General features: G+C 41.9%; 2 protein-coding genes across 3 annotated transcripts in view; one reads left to right on the forward strand and one right to left on the reverse strand.

Moving 5' to 3' along the window:
- Positions 1 to 694: 694 nt before the first annotated feature.
- Positions 695 to 3,031, reverse strand: dnajc28 (DnaJ (Hsp40) homolog, subfamily C, member 28). Its single transcript, XM_072585536.1, has one exon. The coding sequence runs from the start codon at positions 2,734 to 2,736 to the stop codon at positions 1,657 to 1,659; it is 1,080 nt and encodes a 359-aa protein (XP_072441637.1). The 5' UTR covers positions 2,737 to 3,031; the 3' UTR covers positions 695 to 1,656.
- Positions 3,032 to 7,305: 4,274 nt separating this feature from the next.
- The window catches only part of gart (phosphoribosylglycinamide formyltransferase), a 42,954-nt gene continuing 29,111 nt past the window's right edge, over positions 7,306 to 21,148 (forward strand). The window contains exons 1-3 of one of the 2 annotated variants that reach the window (XM_072585537.1): positions 7,306 to 7,434; positions 14,279 to 14,427; positions 16,676 to 16,771. In XM_072585537.1, coding sequence (XP_072441638.1) covers positions 14,283 to 14,427; positions 16,676 to 16,771 — 241 coding nt within the window. In that variant the 5' untranslated portion in view covers positions 7,306 to 7,434; positions 14,279 to 14,282. Of the gene's footprint in view, positions 7,435 to 7,493; positions 7,638 to 14,278; positions 14,428 to 16,675; positions 16,772 to 21,148 lie in introns of those variants that run through there. The other variant, XM_072585538.1, reaches the window with a different exon arrangement.

Genomic DNA, 21,148 nt, shown 5'->3' on the forward strand with positions numbered 1-21,148 from the left:
AGGATGTTGGTGGCCACTGCGTGCTCCTTCTCCAGAGACACCCAGGGAGAATTTTTTTTTAAGAAGGCATGGCTTAATCAGGAGTCAGCATAGATCAGCAATAACATGATGACAGCTGGGTGTATTCCAGATTAAGACAGATAGTAGACTTCTCGACTTTCGGTTGACAGAATATAGAATGTAGGAGACCAGCTGGGGTGCATTGGAAAAGACAAGGCTAGAGGTAATGAAAGCATGAATGTAGGTTTCAGCAGATAATCTAAGACAGGGATGAAGTTGAGCCATGTTACAAAGTTTTTAGAAATGGCAATATGAGGCTACCTTAAAAATAAAACATCAGCTAGAGTGGATCAGGAACGGGAAGGGAACATGACATGACATGGAGTTGGAATACACAGGAGGAATGGTTTAGAATAGCCTTTAGGATAGCATGGGAAGAGGTAAGGGATGGGGAAGATACAAGAGGGACGAAAGGAATGTGAATGGTATTAAATGAATGATATAGGAAGGATAACATAGAAGATGGGGATTTAAAGAATTATTGTTGCAAAATATACTAATTTCACCATGGATCTTTTGCTGGCCTCCATTAGTAGTTCCATCCTTGCCTTTCAATTAACTAGAGTACAACAACAGCATAGCCATATCAGAAGGCAACATTAATACTTTTTCTATAAAACTTGTAAGCCTTAGATTGTAATTGATGTATTCAACTTTATTCAGTTACAATGTGCAAAGCTTCACAAGAGATTACGTACTGAATAAATGTATTTCCAGGAATGAAATCTGAGCCTGAGATTTTATATAACATACTATTTGTGCAACAAAATATGCATTGTTAACAGTGAAATTGCTACAGTTCCATTTTGTGAATTCACTACTTAAAAAAAAATCAGATTAAAATCGATTTCCACTTAGTGGCACTTTGAATGCTTCACACCAACCCATCAGCCAATAAAAGTGCAACAATAATTACTAACCACCCATTACAAAAAAACAAGCTTTTTTTTGTTGGGAACAGCATATTCGAGGGCACAGAAACTTTATAAGTTAATTAAACAGTGCTGCGAAAATCATTCATGAACAGACAAGAACCAATTTGACCAAAATGGTAGCTACTGAGAAACTCGTTATACAGGTGGGTTTATCAAGAATGAATTTGCATAATACAGCAGCTCTACCTCTAAACAAGGACGCCTGGCTTCAAGTCCCACCTGCTCCAATAACAACCCTGGAAAGGCTGAAGAAGAAAATATCCACGTGCTTTGAGGCGGGTATTTAGGAGGGAATTTTCAGAACCACTTTAACTCAAATGTCTGTTAAAAACATGAACTTTATTCCCCTATAAACATCTCAGGGTGCAACTAGAGTTTTCATGAATCAGATTGTTATCAGTCTTTTATTAGGTAAAGGTATCAAATGGTATAGAGCTAACATAAGCAATGGGACTGAGCTCCAGGTGAGTCATGATCTAATGCCAGAACTAAGTACAGGAATGAGGAAGCAAGTTCGGAAGGCCAAATGACCTCTTCCTGTTGTAACTGATATGCTTTCCCATACACATTGTAGTTATAATTAAACAGGCATATTAACATCTGATGACAAATCTTTGGCATTCTGATCACTAAAGGTGCTAATTGTTCACTTCTTAAGTCCTTATTTTAGAAAAAGTTTGATCCAAGAAAACAGGCTGTTTTTTGCATATACTGATGTGCCAGTTCTCTCAGCTGATTCTTCCATAATCTCTGAAGTGGCATTGCTTGCCTCCAATAATATGCTGTATTCTTTCAATATGACAGCAAGCTCCTTCTCTGGGTTGAAGTGCAACATCTGCCTGTTCAGTAGAGGGACAATTAAATTGAAACGATCTACCATTTTATTAAGTTGCTTAATATCGTCTCTGAACTGCTCACATTTTAGATTCCACTGTTTCTGGTTGGAGAGGGTGAGGGACTCACCAAGCTTTCTTCGATAGCCTACCATATCACTCCTGAGCTTCTCTATAGTTTGTTTTATTTCTTTCTGCCGGACAATCCATTCTGGTTGATACCCATTTTCTATGAGTATCCTGTTCAGGTTATGAGTCATGGGATCAATGTATGGATACTGTGAAAACTTTTGCAGTGGCTTCCCTTTACCACTTAAATTATCAAATTCACCTTTGGCCATTGATTCTTGGATGAGGTCTTCCACCAGTCGTTCCACTGCTTGGGTTATCTTTATTTTCTGGCTCTGCTGGACATCTTTCACCATCATAGTGTTCTCAAGCTCTGGATCTTGCAGCTTCTGCTTTCTGTAGTCCAGGACCTGCTCCGTGGCACGGTTCATCCGAAATTTTCTGTACTGTTTCTCTCGCTGACTCGGCGTCCCGATGCCAATGCCTTCGAAGCTAAGGTACTGTCTATGTTGAGGTGCCACATATTTGGATGGTTCTTCCTCGTCGTCTGATCTTTCATCAGACTTTGCCTTTCTTGTCTCGGCTATATGTTTGACGACAGCCTTGTAAGCTTCTTTCACCTGGATGAATTTTTGAGGATCTGCCCCAGAACCACTGTCCGGATGGTGCAACTTTACCAGTTTGAGGTAAGCCTCCTTCACTTCGTCATGGCTGCAGTTCTCCTGTACATTAAGCAGGCGGTAGCAGTCTTGGAGGCTTTTGCTCATGAGTTTGTAACCGGAAAGCATCCTAACGCTTCCACTGCAGGTCACAACACAACTTCTCTTCGCTGTTAGCATATTGTCGCCGCACTGATTGATGTCTAATACCGTATGGGAACTGGGACACCGCAGGGGACCACTTCAACTTGCACTTAAGAGAGATATAAAAAAGAAACATTGCATTCCTTGCTGGGATTTACAGGACAGGATTGAGTACATGTCGTACCAGCAATGAATGAGATTTGTCTGTCACATTAAACAAAGCTGTTGACCTACACTAAAAGCATCCAGCAGATGCTGGGCACAGTGTCGGGAAACTCAGTTGTAAAAGCAAGCTCTGAAATCACCTTGTGTTTCTAGCCCTCAGCTAGGAGCCATGTCTGTTGTGGATAGTGAATCCTGGGAGCTGTAGTTTTGCTCTTCAAAAACACTTCTTGAAAACTCCAGGTAGAGCGCTCTCAACTGGGAGAAATGGTGAAGTAATTGATGCAGTAAAACTGCGGGCTTTCGAATCTAAATTGTTCCAGAACGGAGTGGTAGAAGTTTAAATGAAAACGCTTAAGCAGGAAACAAAACCCATTGGCAAATGCTTGGGTGCAAAATCCAGGTGTTGTCAGGAACGAGAAAAATAAGTTTTAAAAACAAACCAGTGCAAAATACTGCAGATGTTGGATCAGGAAAAAGAGACTTTATTTCAGGAGAGAGAACTATCAAGAATGTTAGCTCAGGTGTGGACCAGGCGGAGAAATTGTCTGGTCAGCCGTCTACTGGGTCTCACGGACAAGGTAAACTTAGAGAGGAACCCAGAGAAAGAGGCAAGCTCAGGTAAATAGAGACTAGAACTAAGAGATACAGTTTAAGAGAAAAGAACTCTCCCGTTAAAGGGAGTCTTTTTTTACTCGGAGAGGTGTGGGGGAGGACGGTTATTTGTATGTGGAATTCTCTTCCCCAAGAAAGAGAGGCTCGTTGAATTTATTTATGGCAGCCTTAGATTCTTGATAGACAAGGGTTATGGGCAATTACAGAAATTGCTGGAGAAACTAAGCAGGTCCAGTAGAATCCATGGGGAGAAATCAGTTAAGGTTTTGAGAACAGTGATCTTTTTTCATAACTGATAGTAGCTAGAAAAAGGTGGTATTTTATATGGGATGGTGGGGGGGGGAGGAGTGAGCAGTGTGGTGGAGATGGAATATATATAGAGAGAAAGTCAACTAGGTAGACAAAGGATTCACTGATGGCCAGGAAAGGAGAAAGTGAGGAGTGCAGATGCTGGAGATCATCCTGATGAAGAGCCGATGCTCGAAACACTGACTCTGCTGCTCCTCGGATGCTGCCTGACTTGCTGTGCTTTTCCAGCACCACACATTTTTACTCTGATAGCCAGGAAAGGAGAAAAACTGATACATGGGACTACGAGTGGGTGAAAATGGCCCATGTCATAGAAATGGAAGCAGGTGTTCAGACCCTAAAATTGTTAAACTCAATAGGCTGCAGTGGAAGACTCCTGAGGGCTGCAGTGTCTCTAAGTGGAAGATGAGGTGCTGTTACTCCAGCTTGTGCTGAACGTTGCTGGAGCACTGCAGCAAGCCCAGGACAGAAATACTGGCCAGGGAACATGGTGATGTATTGAAGTGGCAGGTAATTGAAGCTCATGTCATTTTAGATTTGGTTTGAATTATTTATTGCCTAATGTATTTTGTTACAAAATGCAGTGAAAGGTATTATAGTGTCGCCACTCTGGCACCATCTTAAAGCACAGAAAAATAAACCAAAACATAGAATATTGAGGCAGAAAAATAAAGAAAAAGTTTTCAACCTTACAGTCCTTCTTGGAAAGAAAATTGCCACTCTTTGGCACCATCTTGCTTCCACCAATGCCCTCACCACAGTGGGTCCTTGCTGGATCTCACCAATGCAGATGCCACCAATCTGCCAGGTACCACACCAGCCCAAACTCTATTCCACCGCCGCCATGAGCTTGTTTTTGAGCCCAACTCACCAATGTAGCCACTGCCGATGCTGCAGAGATTGGTAGTGGGCCCAAACTCGTCTCTGCTGCAGGAGCCATGAGTCCGCCCCAGGACCAGCTCATCGATGCAGAAGCCACTGGGAACCAAACTCTCTCTGCCTCCGCCACCATGAGTCTATGCTGGGCCTACTTGTTGGCGCCAATTACCGTTGCCGCAACCAAGCTCTTCAACAAGAAGTAAAGAAAAAAAGCAAAGAAAAAAAATTTAAAAGAGGAAAGAAAGCAACAGAAAAAAAAAGCAGAGTGGACAAGCTTGTGTTCAGAAACCTTATTCCACCACCATCTTACATGTTCCATAAATACAGTAGACTAGATTGAGTGAAGTGCACGTAAATCATTACTTTGCTCGGAAGGTATACTTCGGGCCTTGGATAGTGAGGAAGGAGGAGATAAATGGGTAGGCATTGCACCTTCCGTGGTTGCAAGAGAAGGTGCCATAGAGTTATGGGGATGTGTTCAGAATGGAGAAGGAAGAATAGACCAAGGTGTCTTGGAGGGAAAGGTCCCTGCAGAAGGCTGATGAGGGAGGGGAGGGAAATATGTGTCTGTCAGTGGCATCCCACTGGACGTGGCGGATATAGCAGCTTCTGATGCTAGTGGGGTGAAAGTAAGGACCCAAGGGAACCTTGTTGTAGGTGGGAGGAGAAGGTAGGAGGGAAAAAGTCTGGAAGATGGGTTGGACATGGCTCAGGGCCCTGCCAACCATGGTGGCGGAGAATCCTCTGTTGAAGAAAAAGGTGGACATTCCTGAGGTCCTATTGTGGTACATGGCATCATCAGAACAGATGCAATAGAGATAGAAAAACTGGGAAAATAGAATGGTGCCCAGAAAGCTGGGTGTGACACTGGAATGAAATTTGCCACTCTTTGGTGCCATTGTGCCTCCACCGATGCCGTCACCACTATGAGTCCTTACTGGATCTCACCAATGCAAATGGCATTGTACCACACTGCCTCAAACTTGACTTTTCCACCGGACAGTTACCTGTGCTCCTGATGAAGAGCTTATGCTCGAAACATCAACTGTCCTGCTCCTCGGATGCTGCCTGACTGGCTGTGCTTATTCGACACCACACTCTTTGAAAGGAAATGGAGGAGATGGATTGGGTGAAAGTGAGCACAGGGTGGAAATTGGAAATGAAATTGATAATTTTTAAAAATTCTGAATGAGACAGGGAAGCAGCGCTGATTATGTCATCAATGTACTGGAGAAAGAGTTGTGGGGAGGAACCAGAGCAGAATTGGAACATGGACCACAGACCAACCTCAATCTTATTCAGTAGTGAAGCACTCTTGAAGGAGTAAATTGTCTATTTCTGTTCCCATGTTCCTGTAAGAACAGATTAGGGTACTCAGAGTTACTGTGCTTAAAATGACAGCAATGAGTGACTTTGTCGGGTGCATAGGAGGAGTTCAAAAGAGGCACAGAAGGAACCTGCACACAGACTTCAGAAAGAATCAAGCCAAGGATGGCAGCAAAAGTAGAGGGCATTAAAGAAGGTGCAAAAAGAACAATTCAAAAATGTTACCATTACAATAATCAGTTCAAATTATATTTAAGATAATCATGCACAGCCCACAATTTCTTTAGTACACTCTAAACCACTTTCTTATTCAAAAGCCAAGGCGGCACGGTGGCTCAGTGGTTAGCACTGCTGCCTCACAGCACCAGGGTCCCAGATTTGTTCCAGCCTTGGGCGTGTGGAGTTTGCACATTTTCCCGTGTCTGCGTGAGTTTCCTCCGAGTCCTCCGGTTTCTTCCTACAGTCCGGATGTGCAGGTCAGGTGAATTGGCCATGCTAAATTGCCCATAGTGTTAGGTGCATTAGTCAGAGGGAAATGGGTCTGGGTAGGTTACTCCTTGGAGGGTCAGTGTGGACTGGTTGGGCTGAAGGGCCTGTTTCCACACTAGGGAATCTCATCTAATCTAATCACTGAACAACTGGGCCCAGTGCAACTTCCAATTAACTTGTTGAACCACAAAACCAAAAGTGAAATATTGTCTGAAACAACTTGTACTGGACTGAGTTGTTAGCCATTCGAAACAGAGCAATCATTCAACACAGGAGGCAATTTGGAATATTGTACTTGTTCACCCCTCTTGAGATTTGCACACTTATCCTTTTCAATGATATATATCTTAGCTGCTTATCTACCAAAAAATTACAGTTGAACATTTCGAACCCAGCACAAATTCAAAACTAAAATTCCTTCCGTCTACGTTGATCACGTTGCTGCATTACAAAGCAACATAGAGAATGCTGGTGAAACTTAGTTGGCATAGAAGATCAGAAGTCATATCATACTTGAAACATTAACTCTGTTCCTCTTTTACAGATGCTGCTGAGTTTCTGCAGTATTCTCTGTGTTTGAGTTCAGATTTCCACCATCCGCAGTATTTTGGTTTTATTATGGAGCAACATGCTCGTAAATAACTTGGTCTCTGCTTTGCACTCTGGCCAAATAAGAGCAAATTAGAAACTACAAAACCCATAATCCCTTCTGCTCATAACCAAATTCTTTAAAAAAACACTTTTTTCTGTAATTAAAAGTAAGTTTACTTTGCAAATATTGCTTTTATTCTCCTTCATTATTCAGGTCACGAAGTTAACAAAGTAATTTTAAAAAGTGCTCCCGTGCCGTATGGAGCGAAACCTCCCACCATTCAGTTTTAAGCCTTGACGATTCGCTGTGTTGAGAGTTTACAGTTCAGTCATTCTTACGCCTTTGCAGGCAGCGCCATCCACGTGAGTATATGCAGCTTCTACTTTTTAAAATTGATTTTGCTTCCTGTTACAAGCACGTGTTTTATTGTTACATCTCACAAATCTTCAGTAGGCGAGATTGTGAACAGCTAGCTATCAGATTTGACTTTAATGTGTTCCATTCCTGTGTATTCGCGCCAGCCGTAAGAAGTAATACAGCTCGTGCAAAGAAGACTGTGTAAAAGGTGGGAGTGGGCTAATTCAGTAGCGAGCCTGGAGGTTTGCTGTTTTGCAAGACTTAATGTTGTAGTTATGGTGCCTTGAACTCTGTTCCTTTGTTGCAGTGATGGAATTGCTCATGCATGGGTCTTATTTACTAATGTTTTCAGTGGAACCTAGTAATATGAAAATTAAAAAAAAACAGTGCAAAGTGCCAGCAATGATTTACTGGGAGAAAGTGAGGATTGCAGATGCAGGAGATCAGAGTGGAAGTGTGTGGTGCTGGAAAAATGCAACAGGTCAGACAGCATCCGAGGAGCAGGAGAATCGACGCTTCAGGCATGAGCCCTTCATCAGGAAATTACTGATTTACCGGAATGTTAATACCAAGGTTGTAGTTATGAGAGGTACTTTTCACTGGAGTGGTGAAAATAAAAGATTACCTGTCTAATTTGACTTCTGTCAGTTTTAAAAGATGTTCAAGATTATTGAGAAGGGTTATAATAAGGTACGAGGAGAAAGTGAGGACTGCAGATGCTGGAGATCAGAGCTGAAAAATGTGTTGCTGGAAAAGCGCAGCAGGTCAGGCAGCATCCAAGGAGCAGGAGAATCGACTTTTCGGGCATGAGCCCTTCTTCAGGAATGAGGAAAGTGTGTCCAGCAGGCTAAGATAAAAGGTAGGGAGGAGGGACTTGGGGGAGGGGTGTTGAAAATGCGATAGGTGGAAGGAGGTCAAGGTGAGGGTGATAGGCCGGAGTGGGGGTGGGGGCAGAGAGGTCAGGAAGAAGATTGCAGGTTAAGAAGGCGGTGCTGAGTTCGAAGGATTTGACTGAGACAAGGTGGGGGTAGGGGAAATGAGGAAACTGGAGAAATCTGAGTTTATCCCTTGTGGTTGGAGGGTTCCTAGGCGGAAGATGAGGTGCTCTTCCTCCAATCGTCGTGTTGCTATGGTCTGGCGATGGAGGAGTCCAAGGACCTGCATGTCCTTGGTGGAGTGGGAGGGGGAGTTGAAGTGTTGAGCCATGGGGTGAATGGGTTGGTTGATCCAGGTGTCGCAGAGGTGTTCTCTGAAACGTTCCGCAAGTAGGCGGCCTGTCTCCCCAATATAGAGGAGGCCACATCGGGTGCAGTGGATGCAATAAGTGATGTGTGTGGAGGTGCAGGTGAATTAGTGGCGGATATGGAAGGATCCATTGGGGCCTTGGAGGGAAGTAAGGGGGGAGGTGTGGGCGCATGTTTTGCATTTCTTGCGGTTACAGGGGAAGGTGCCGGGAGTGGAGGTTGGGTTGGTGGGGTGTGTGGACCTGACGAGGGATTCACGGAGGGAGTGGTCTTTTCAGAACGCTGATAGGGGAGGTGAGGGAAAAGAACTCCACTGGTTAACCTCCCACCCTGCCATCCCATATTCCCAATTCCTTCGTCTCCGCCGCATCTGCTCCCAGGAGGACCAGTTCCAGTACCGTACAACCCAGATGGCCTCCTTCTTCAAAGACCGCAATTTCCCCCCAGACGTGATCGACAATGCCCTCCACCGCATCTCCTCCACTTCCTGCTCCTCCGCCCTTGACCCCCACCTCTCCAATCGCCACCAGGTCAGAACCCCACTGGTCCTCACCTACCACCCCACCAACCTCCATATACAACGTATCATCCGTCATCATTTCCCCCACCACCAGGGATGTTTGCCACCTATTTGCGGAACATTTCAGAGAACACCTCTGGGACACCCGGATCAACCAACCCAACCACCCTGTAGCTCAACACTTCAACTCCCCCTCCCACTCCACCAAGAACATGCAGGTCCTTGGACTCCTCCATCGCCAGACCATAGCAACACGGCGATTGGAGGAAGAGCGCCTCATCTTCCGCCTAGGAACCCTCCAATCACAAGAGATGAACTCAGATTTCTCCAGTTTCCTCATTTCCCCTCCCTCCACCTTGTCTCAGTCAAATCCCTCGAACTCAGCACCGCCTTCCTAACCTGCAATCTTCTTCCTGACCTCTCTGCCCCCACCTCCACTCCAGCCTATCACCCTCACCTTGACCTCCTTCCATCTATCTCATTTCCAACGCCCCTCCCCCAAGTCCCTCCTCCCTACCTTTTATCTTAGCCTGCTGGACACACTTTCCTCATTCCTGAAGAAGGGCTCCTGCCCGAAACGTCGATTCTCCTGCTCCTTGGATGCTGCCTGACCTGCTGCGCTTTATAATTAGGTACACCATGTTAATGCTTTACTGGTTAGTGATGTGAGTAACAAGCAGTAAGAATTTGAAGGGGAGGTTTTTAAAAAAAACTTTCACTTATTGCTTAGGATGATTTTTTTCAGATTTTTGTTGAAGTGGAGTTAATAAATTCTAAGAAGACAATTGTCTAACTTATTTCCCCTTGCCTACTAGACCAACTCTCCCAGATGTACTTTCCTTAAGCACAGGCTATCAGGTAAAAGGCACAAGTCAGGAGTATGATAGAATACCCCCCAGTTGCCTGGGTGGCTGCAGCTCCAAAATACTCAAGACGTTTGATACCATCCAGGTCAAGCAACTGCTTGATTGACACCACATCCACAGACATTCTTCCACCACCAATGCTCAGTCACTGCAGTGTGTACTATCCACAAGATGCACAACAGAAATTCACCAATGATCCTGAGACAATGCCTTTCAAACACACGACTACTTCCGCCTAGAAAGACAAAGGCAGCAGACCTATTGGAGTACCACTATTTTCAAGTTCCTCTCCAAGTCAATCATCAATTCTGACTTGGAAATATAGACAATAGTGTTCTAAAGACATTAGTTTTCTGAAGAAGGGTCACTGGAACTGAAACATTAACTCTGATTTCTCTGCACAGATGCTGCCAGACCTGCTGAGATTTTCCAGCAATTTCTGTTTTTGTTTCCAATTTCCAGTATCTGCAGATCTTTCTTTTTTAAAGACATTAGTGTACCTTTTATGCATTGGCTGTCTTCCTACATCCCAGGAACTGTGGAAATTCAAGAAGGTAGCTCATCACCACCTTCTTCAGACCAACTAGGGATCGGCAATTAATATTACCAAAGCACACTGCTCGCATCCCATAAATTGATACAAAAACTATACTCAATAAGTACACCTCCCAACTGAAATAATTTTGACTGCAGTTCTGCAGAAGTTATAGTGACCTTGCAACATGTTTCTCCATCCACAGGTACTGCCAGACCTGTTGAGTTTCTCTAACACATTCTGGTTTAATTTCAGATCTCCTGCATCCTCTGTATTCTGCCGTAATTACAACATTGAATGTTACTACTTCTCATCAGCTTAGATTTTCTGTATGAGGCACACTAAGCATGTCCTTGAATCTGTCTCCATCGCTCTTTTTTCCTGAAAGAGGTCACTACCCTGAAGCCAATGGCTGCAGTTTGAGGGGCTGTACTGTGCATCAAGTGTGGTTGTCCATGAACCTCTCATGCTCGTATTGTCTGTCATAGACATATTGCAAGGATTTGCATGTTGGCAAGCAACCTGATTGGCTGTGCTACTATTTTGTAGTTGTCCACTCCTCCAATGGGACATGACCCTAGAGCTTCTGGAATAGTGATAGAGGTATTATCCTGCAGTATATAGGATCTCTGTTCACTTGTTCTAGTCAGGAGTGTGTGCCTGAACATTACACAGAAGGCCCTGGAAACATTTTAAATGTACTCTCAGAAACCGGTAAGCTCCATAAAATGTATGATCAATGTACATCTACAGTGGTCATAATAACTCCTGTGAACTCCAACTGTACAACCCTCCAAGAATTCTCTGTTCATTGAAATTTGATTTTTTTTTAACTTTCCATCTTCTGCTGTTAGCTGTGCAAATTCTAAGCACTGGAATTTATTTTCTCCACCTTCTTTTGACCCTTTAAAAGTTGACTCTTTTTGCCGAAGCCTTGGAATAGTCCTTTATACAGCTTGGAATAGTCCTTTATACAGCTTGGTGTCAGATCTTGTCTGTTAGCATCCCAAGGTACTTCATAGCATGAATAGAGAATTAGTTAATATAAGGTAAATACTTGGGATAAGTGAGGTGTTTTCAAAATGGCAACCTGTAACATGTGGGGTGTTGCAGGCGTCAATACTGATGCGATATATTTATATTTATATACTTTTATAAATAACCTTAGATAAGAAAAGTGAATGTGCCATAGCCAAGTTTGCAGGTGACATTGAAATTGGTGGAAGGGCAAATAATGAGGATGATACAGTCTGCAGAGGGACATAGACCAGTTTAACAAGTGGGCAAAGACTTGGCAGGTGGAATGTAATGTGGGTAAATGTGATCTTGTGCCCTTTGGCAGGAAGAATGGAAGAATTTGATATTATTTTAAATAGAGAAAGACTGTAGAAAGCTACAGAACAGAGGGAATTGGGAGTCCTCATGCACAAATCACAGAAAACTAATGTACAAGGTCAGCAAGTAGAGGGAAAGGCAAATGGAATGTTGGCCTTTATTTCAAAGAGATTGACATATTAAAATAAGAGAGTGTTGGGAAAACTATAGAAAGCACTAATTGAATCAAAGCTGGAGTAGTCTGAACAGTTTTGGTCCCCTAATCTAAGAACAAATATCCTGGCAGGGCAGTCCAGAGATGATTCCCTCAATTGCTTCCGGGTATCGAGGGATTGTGTTATGAGGAAAAGTTGAAAAGATTGGGCCTGTACTCATGGGAGTTTATAAGATTGAGAGGCAACCTTTATTGAAACCTACAAAGATTCTTATGGATACAATATGGAAAGGTTGCTTCCCCTGTGGGAGACTCTAGGATGAGAGGCCCTCTAGAATAAGTAATCTCCCATTTAAGACAAAGTTGAGGAATTTCTTCTCTGAGCATAGTGCCTTTGGAATTCTGTACTGTGAAGAACTATAAGGGTAAATCGTTAAGTATACTCCAGGCTGAGATGGGTTTTTTTTGATCGGTAGGAATATCAAAGGTTTTGGATGAAGGTAAGAGAGTGAAATTGCTGACTATCAGTTCAGCTGTTGATCACAATGGATGGCGAAGCAGACTTCATGGGCTGAATGGCCCACTTCTGCTTCTATGTCTTACGGTCACAGGAGTGTTTTCATTCTGCAATGCGAGGTGGTGTTGTTTGCAATCTCATCCCACTTCTATCATCAACAAATTTAGTGATGATAGTTTGTAAGTTGTTGAGGTTCAAGAATGGATCCCCATGTGACTCCACTAATTACAGCTGCCAACCTGAAAATAGCCCTGTTTAAGATGTATGATTCCGTGACAGAACATGTTGGTGGTTTCAACATGTAACACCGATGTTCAAAGTTTGCACATTACTGATGACATTACTGATCTATCTGTGAATTGCACTAATCAAAAAGCAATGATTTCACCCACATTTACTTGTTTAGTTTGTAAAGTTTTGATTTAAAATGTTCTATATGTTATCTTAGGTTCAGAGATTTAATGCAAAGTAATCAAATTTGCAGATGGTGGAATCAACTATTTTGAATAATGTCTCTGGTACTGATTGGCGAGAGGTAATCGACATTGAAATGCCAGTTAGGGCAGAGGAAGAGCCCACGGCTGCTTGCTTCTGTCAAAAGTTTGACTTGTGACAAAAGAGTAGAAATTTAGGCTCTTCAATCTGGAGGGGGGGAAATTGAGAGGAAATAGTGTGCAATTGTTTAATGATATGGTTAAAACTCGTGAAGGACAAATGTAAGGATAAATCTTAAAAACGTCTTCACCCAGAGCGATTATCCCATGGACTAAATTGCTCTATGCTGGAATGTTTAAGAAACCATTGAATGTAAGGAGTCTTTCTGCTTGATTGAATTAAGATGGACCCAGTGACCTTACTTGTCAATAATTATTTTGTGACCATATATTTTAAAGTTTTTTTAAATCTCATGCCATAGATAGTATAATAGGCCAAGCTGATTCTTTTGATAAGGGTTTATTGAAGACTGAATGATGGGAGTCACAAGTGGATCATGAGGTCTGTCCGCCTGCATGACTTGTGAAATAAATTGTGTTTTATGTTCATCCTTTTTATTCACAAAACTGTATATTCCGTGGTCTGGGGATATTTTTTTCAAGCTGCATTTGTAAATTTGTGGCCCATCTGGTTTAAGTTAGTTAGAAATTGTGAAAATTGAAGAAAAGTTTGAAATGTATCATTGCATTCTTTTACACAATATTGATAGGACCTTACTTTATCTTGAGCTGCTTTAAAAGGTCAGATTTGAGAGCTCCTGCTTATTGAGGTCGGTTTCTAATTAACTTGTCTGAAGTTTGTTTCTTTGCTGTTTACATTTCGACTGAATATCCCTCTTTATTTTATGGGCTGTCATATTGAGTCTAAAACATATTTTATCAAAGCTATTTGTTGTTAAATGCGGTCTTCCTTTCCGATTATGTTGCTATTTGTTAGTTAGTTGTTTAATTTTATTGTAAATACAATGTTGGCTGACGAATGTTTGATCTTTACCTTGGTCATTTTGTCATTGTGTGTGAAGGACTGATTAATTGATTTGCCACTAAAAGAACTAGGAAGATGCCCTTTTTTGTTTTATAAGCCGTGCAGTGGATCTATATACTAATGGCTGGATTTGTCCTGGGTCATTGTGTGCTCAAAATAAAACAACCTGTTGCAATGGACCTGGTTATTTTATGTTTAGGACCATGGCTGAGCGAGTACTTGTTATTGGCAGCGGGGGACGTGAACATGCCCTGGCGTGGAAGCTGGCCCAGTCACCACATGTACTGCAGGTTCTGGTTGCTCCTGGGAATGCGGGAACAGCTGAGAGTGGAAAAATCTCCAATTCGGGTGAGGTGTTCTTGTTACTTAATTCTATTTCAGGTGATATGTTTAACGCTCTATATTTTTAGTGTGCATATTATAATCAAGAAACTGAAAATGACTACACAACTAATTCATAAATAAATTGCTGTGGCCAGTTGTGACGAGCAATAGGGAAATCTTTAAGGTACCCTGGTCAGTATGATTGTGTTTTTTAGCATTTCCATTGGTGGTCCTAAATATATTGACATGGAATTTTGGGTTATAGTTTTTTACCAGTACTTTATAAAAACTGTTATAATCATCACAGATCCAGTCATCAAGGATCTGTAGTTTGACATGACCTTCAACTTTTTATGCATGATACAGTAAAAAAGCTTTATAATGTTAAGCCATGTTGAACAAGATAAAACTGTGTTTTAATCATTGTTCATTCTTTTGTGTGTGCTCCAACTGAAAGCAAATGTTAGACTTATTATCTTCTGGTGCTTCATCCTGACCCATTTTTAGGCAGTTTTTTTTAATCAAGATTGGTTTGCCTCTGCATTCTACTCTCAGAAGCAGGTTGAGGTTATAGATACCAAGTCATCCATATCCAGAATGGGAATTAAACCTATACTGCTGGTGTTTTGTTCTGAACCGCAGAGTTGCTTCCCAGGCAAGCAACACTTGAGTCGTATGAATACCAGATAATGACCATCTCCAATGAGAGAGAATCTAACCATTGCCCCTGAAAACAGTGACAGTACTATTGCTGAATCCTTTGCTTTTAACATTGATCAGAAACTGATCCAGACGAGCCATATAAATAAGGTTACGAAAGCAGGGTGGAAATTGGGAATCCTGCAGTGACTAATGCATGCCATCTAACTCTCCAAAGTCTGCCCACTATCAACAAAGCACAAGTCAAGAGTGCGATGGAGTACTGTCCACCTTGCCTGGATGTGTGCAGCTCCAACAACACTTAAGAATGCTAATTTTCCTGTGGATTGAGTAAGTGGGATGAGACTGGGTGGCACATTTTTCAGCCCTCACTGACCAACGGGGCCAAGTAACCTCTTCCTGTGCCACACACAAAGAAGGCCAACACAAATCAGGAAGACTGTTTGATTTACGCTCCATCTAATATGTTCGACATTCACTTCTTGTGCCATTGAACTGCAAATGCAGCAGTGTGCACCTTCTCCAGGGTGCACAAGGCTATTCACCTGGACTCCTTCAACAGCACCTTCCAAACCTGTGAGCTCTCTCGTCTAGATGAACATGGGCAGCATATGTCTGGGGCATCATTGCCTGCATTCACACTCCCCACCCGCTCCAACTACCAGCACCACCCCACCCAGACTCTTTGGATACATTGCCACTCTTTCACTGTCACTGTATCAAAACCTTGGAATGTGCTTTTTGCACGGTGAGTGTACCCAGACTACATGGACTGCAGTGAGCAAAGAATGTGGATCAGCAGCACCTTCTTAAGGGAATAAATGCTGCCCTAGCCAGTGATGCTCACATCCTGTGAATGTATTAAGAAAAACTTCACAAGGAGTTTTAGAATATTAATACTGTATTCAAAACATTTGAAGAGTTTAATACACTAAGTCAGGAGAGTTTATGCTTGAAGCAGACATGATGAAATCAATAAATTTTCTGACTTTAATTTCAGATTTCGGGCTTTCACCTTTTTAAAACAATCTAATCTATTAAAAGTTAAAGATTGCAAAACACTGACATTGTTCACCTGGCCTCCTGAACTCAACTAGAAATCTCTGTAGCAATATATTTATCTCAGTTAGTTTAGCCCTTTTCGCTGTTGACCAATGAGTAAATCAATAAATGACTCCTTTTGAAAGAATTTAAATTTTCAGGGGAAAAAGAGCGACTACTTTTAATGAAACCTTTGTCAGGTGATACTGAATTTTTGCCTCACGTTTTTTAATTCCTCTGGTTTAAAACTGAAAAATTATGGTTGATTGACTGAATGCCACTAAATCAGAAATGCTGGAATCCAAGTGGTGAGTTTTGAAGTATCTGGGTCTCACACATAAAAGAAAGAGGGAAAAAATATGATCTGCTACATATCTTGATGCTCTGGTTTTGTGTGACTGGAATGGTGTCATGTTTTGATGCAAGTTTCATTAATATCAAAGATTGAGGCTAATAATCGCTGAATGAAGCTGATGGGTAGAAATATGACACTACTTTTAGTAAACTGTGAAGACAAAAGGTGATTTCATGCACTGGAGACACAATTTTTTTTTGTTTCTTCTCCTTGTAGCTGTTTCTGTCAGCAATCATGCAATTCTTGCTCAATACTGCAAAGATCATAACATCGGCCTGGTGGTGGTTGGACCAGAGGCTCCACTTGCTGCTGGTAAGCAAAAGGGCGCCTGGGATTATTACACAAGATGATAGTTTTCCACAGCTTTAGGAGGTTTGTTTAAAATTTGTATCACTAGATTTTTGAAGAATGATTGATTGTTTCGCTCTTTTTAAACTATAGTGTTGTGAGGAAGGGTCGCTTGACCCGAAACGTTAACCCTGCATTCTGTCCACAGATGCTGCTAAATCTACTGAGCTTTGCCCACAATTTTTGTTTTTGTTTCTGATTTACAGCATCCGCAGTTCTTGTGTTTTTTTTTTACCAAAACTGCAGTGTTTTGTTCATTGAAATTTCATAGCATGAATTTAGGACCTAGATCTTTTAATAAAGCTAGCTCTCTACAAATGTAGTTGTAATGGTAATCCATAAAATGGTTGAGATAACACCTCTGCAATAACATTTTTTACGATCTGCAACATGTACAATTTGTAAACTAAAAGTCTGTAACATAAGACTCCAACAACATAGTATCATACCTTTGTCTTTAAAAGGTGAGAGGATTGTGGTCCATGTAAACAACTGTCTGTGAAGCATTGTTACAACATAAACATTAAAACATTGTAAGGCCAGTACCAAACTCAATAAATCTTTCTTGATGGTGAAGTATTTTCTCTTGTGGATAGTGAGTTTCTTTGAAAAATAACCAGTTGGCCTTTCATTTCTGCCATTGTCTTCCTGCATCAACACAACTCCAAGAACTACATTGCCAGCTTTGATCACGACTTTAAAGGGTTTCAAGAATTTTTTTTAACACATTTATCTACAAATCTTGTGCTAGGAACTTTTGGTTTAGTCAAGTTTTCTAGCGAGCTGCTGATTTTCTGATTTTTCCCTTCGTTCTTCTCCATTCCTGAGGTGGAAATTAATGTAGATGGAGGGTAATGGAGGTCTTGCTCGCTGGCTGGAGACCTGCCAAGACTCCTGCATCATTTACTTCTGAGAAGCATTGAATTAAGGACCAATTAGGTACCACAACCACAAGCATCCACTCCCTCCACCACTGACACTCCGTACACACTATTGCAACTATCTACAAGATGCACTTCAGAAATTCACTAAGGCTCCAAGCCAGCACCTTCCAAACCCTTGGTCTTGACCACCTAAAAGGACAAAAGCAGCAGACATATGGGAACATCACCACCTGCAAGTTCCCCTCCTAGCCACTCGACATCTAGACTTGGAAATACATCACTGTTCCTTAGCTGACATTTGGTCAAGATCCTCAGCTATCCACCCTAATGGCTTCGTGGGTCTACCTAGAGCACATGGCCTGCAGTGGTTCAGAAAGGCACCTCACCACCGTCTTCTCAAGGGTAACTTGAAGTGAACGATAGTTGCTGCCTAGCCAGTGCCATCAATGCCTTGAGAGTCTTTTTTTAAAAATGCTTTCTCTGGGATCAGTGACCTTGGGTGAATGTCCTTCTCCCTGACAGCCATGTGTGTTGTTTGGCAGTGCCAAACGAGGAGAATGGCTGCTGAAGGAAGTACACCCAACATGAGGCCCAGGCTTGCCGAGAGACTTAGGCTGCAGGTCAGTGTGGAAAGGAAGAAGATTGCAGGGGAGTCAGCAGCAAAGGTGGCATGTTACTTATCGACACCCTCCCCAATCTGTCGATGTTGGGGTCATTCAATGAGTAATACCGCCACAAACAACAGCACCATCACAGTGGTAGCAGCGGCGGCTAGGATACGATCCTTCAGTGAGAGCTGGCACTATTGGCAGCTTCAAAAACCATCCGTTAGCTTTTCTTGTTAGGATAGTGCCCCCATCCAGCTTTCTGTCCCAGTTAAAGACATTGCTCCCTGCTACCAAACTTGCTTTGGGGGTGTGGTATTAAATTTCAGTGTTAATCTCCACTGCACTAGATCGATTGATAGATAGGGAATATGTGCTGAAAAGTGTGTTGCTGGAAAAGCGCAGCAGGTCAGGCAGCATCCAAGGAGCAGGAGAATCGACGTTTTGGGCATAACTCCTTCGGGCTTATGCTCAAAACGTCGATTCTCCTGGTCCTTGGATGCTGTCTGACCTGCTGCGCTTTTCCAGCAAGACATTTTTCAGCTCTGATCTCCAATTTCTGCAGTCCTCACTTTCTGCAGGGAATATGTTATTTGACTGTCACATCCTCTTGATGAAGGACCTGGTTTAGGTTGTACACCTTGGAGTTTGTTGGCTTTGAAATCACATTCCTCTGCCCAGCAGTACAACAGCACACATTGTACATAATACAGCTGTGTTGAAGATGTTATGATTAATTATTAGTGATGTTACCTTCAGACAAAGCCTATCAGTTGCATAGTTTCAACAAGGCAGTAGGTCAGGATGAGTTGGAGTGTGGTGCTGGAAAAGCACAGCTGGTCAGGCAGCATCCGAGGAGCCGGAGAATCGATATTTTGAGCATCAGCTCTTCATCAGGAATGCCTCTTCCTGCCCACGGATGCTGCCTGACCAGCTGTACGTTTTCAGCACCACGCACTTTGACTCTGATCTTCAGTGCTCACTTTCTCCCAATAGGTCAGGATGATTTGAGCCTCTTCTTTACTCCTTTTGGCTTGCAGCAATATTCAATTGTGTGTCATTATTAAAGTATTCCCTGATTTAAATAAAGTTTTCTTCAGAGAGCTGCTTGTATTTGACAGTTCAATATTGTTTTCACTCTGACTTATAGATTTAGATAATAGGTGCAATTTTATTTGGAGATATTAAATACTGTCTACAATGCTGAAAAGTTGGTGTTAATTTCAGGATTATGGTGCTGGAAGAGCACAGCAGTTCAGGCAGCATCCAAGTAGCTTCGAAATCGACGATTCGGGCAAAAGCCCTTTCCTGATGAAGGGCTTTTGCCCGAAACGTCGATTTCGAAGCTACTTGGATGCTGCCTGAACTGCTGTGCTCTTCCAGCACCACTAATCCAGAATCTAGTTTCCAGCATCTGCAGTCATTGTTTTTACCTTTTTTGGTGTTAATTTCAGTCTAGATATTTACAAAATTGCCTGTATTGTTTTGCATGGTAACGATCATGTATTCTTTCCAGTTTGGTTTTGTTCTGCACATTTCTTCCCAAGTAAAAAGTTTGCAATTTAATTTTACTTTTGTTTAGTGTGACTTTTTTTTTGTTTACACTGCTAATCTCCTGCCATCATGTTTATCCAAGTGAATAAACCCAACTAAGCTGAGTATTATAGTCCATGGATAAGCCAGCAACTTCAGTCAGCTTAATCTCACAAGGACACAATCATTGCCATAAGAAAAGCTGGGCATTGACTTATGCAACACTGATTCCCTGTCAAAAACTGAGTCAGATTACCAATTATATCTATTTCTGAATTTGTGATAAAAAGAATTTTTCTTTTAGTCGTTCATGATGTAACATTTAATGTTGTCTCCCAGAACTTGATATTGAAGAAAGTGCAGTGTGTTTGTTAGGGGTTGTCCAACTCTTATGTCAGTTCAGTGTCGATGTAATTTATATTAGATGACCAATATCATGGGAATAAGCTGTTTGGTCTGCTAACTGTGCAGTTGTTAAACTAATGGGCAAATTTGAGATTTTTAAAATTTCAACATCCAATCTGGTTCCTAATGTACTTACTTTGTGTGGTTAAAATGGCTCCCTTAGGATTGTTTACAAATAATTACATTTTGCTCCAATATGGAAGCTGAAATGAGTTAGGGATGAATTTTGGTGACTGAGGTGGGTACCAGAAGTGGAGTTGGGCTGGTTGACCCCAGAAGCAGATGTGGATAGCTGAGGCAGCCTGGTCAGAACACACACCTCGGTTATCGTGAACTTAATCTGGTTATGTTAGAAAGTTTTAATGCTATCATCCCTCACACCCTCACCATGGCCTGCTATACTTCCATGTTAGCTCAATTCCAAATATTCCCATGCCAATTCCATGACAACTAACCCGGTATCTGCCAGTGGCAGACCAGGAGGCTATGTGGTGATTAAATAAAGTCTTACAAATTGAATACATCTTTCACCATAAAGACTTTGATAGTAAAATAATTTATGTTCGTGGTAGTCCATTCAAAGCTTTTACAACTCAATTACTTAATTTCTTATCAGAACACACAAACATTTCTTCAGATCCTACATCAAAGTCAGCTAACTCTTTATAGGCTGTTTAACTTGTCAACCAAACTATGAACATGAAACCCTTCTGAGAAAATTGTAGCTTTTGGAACTCAGTCAGAGGTTGATAATTGTCAGGGAAATCTAGTTAAACAAGTGTTGAAGTTACTAGAACAGATACTATATACCGGGCCCGACAATCAAAGTAATATGCAGAGTTTTTTTTTAAAAGTTCACTGCTAACTGCAACCTATTTTTCATACACTAAAAGTGGGAAGTTTTTTTTAAAAAG

The sequence above is a fragment of the Chiloscyllium punctatum genome, chromosome 15 (assembly GCF_047496795.1).
Source record: "Chiloscyllium punctatum isolate Juve2018m chromosome 15, sChiPun1.3, whole genome shotgun sequence".
Taxonomy (NCBI): domain Eukaryota; kingdom Metazoa; phylum Chordata; class Chondrichthyes; order Orectolobiformes; family Hemiscylliidae; genus Chiloscyllium; species Chiloscyllium punctatum.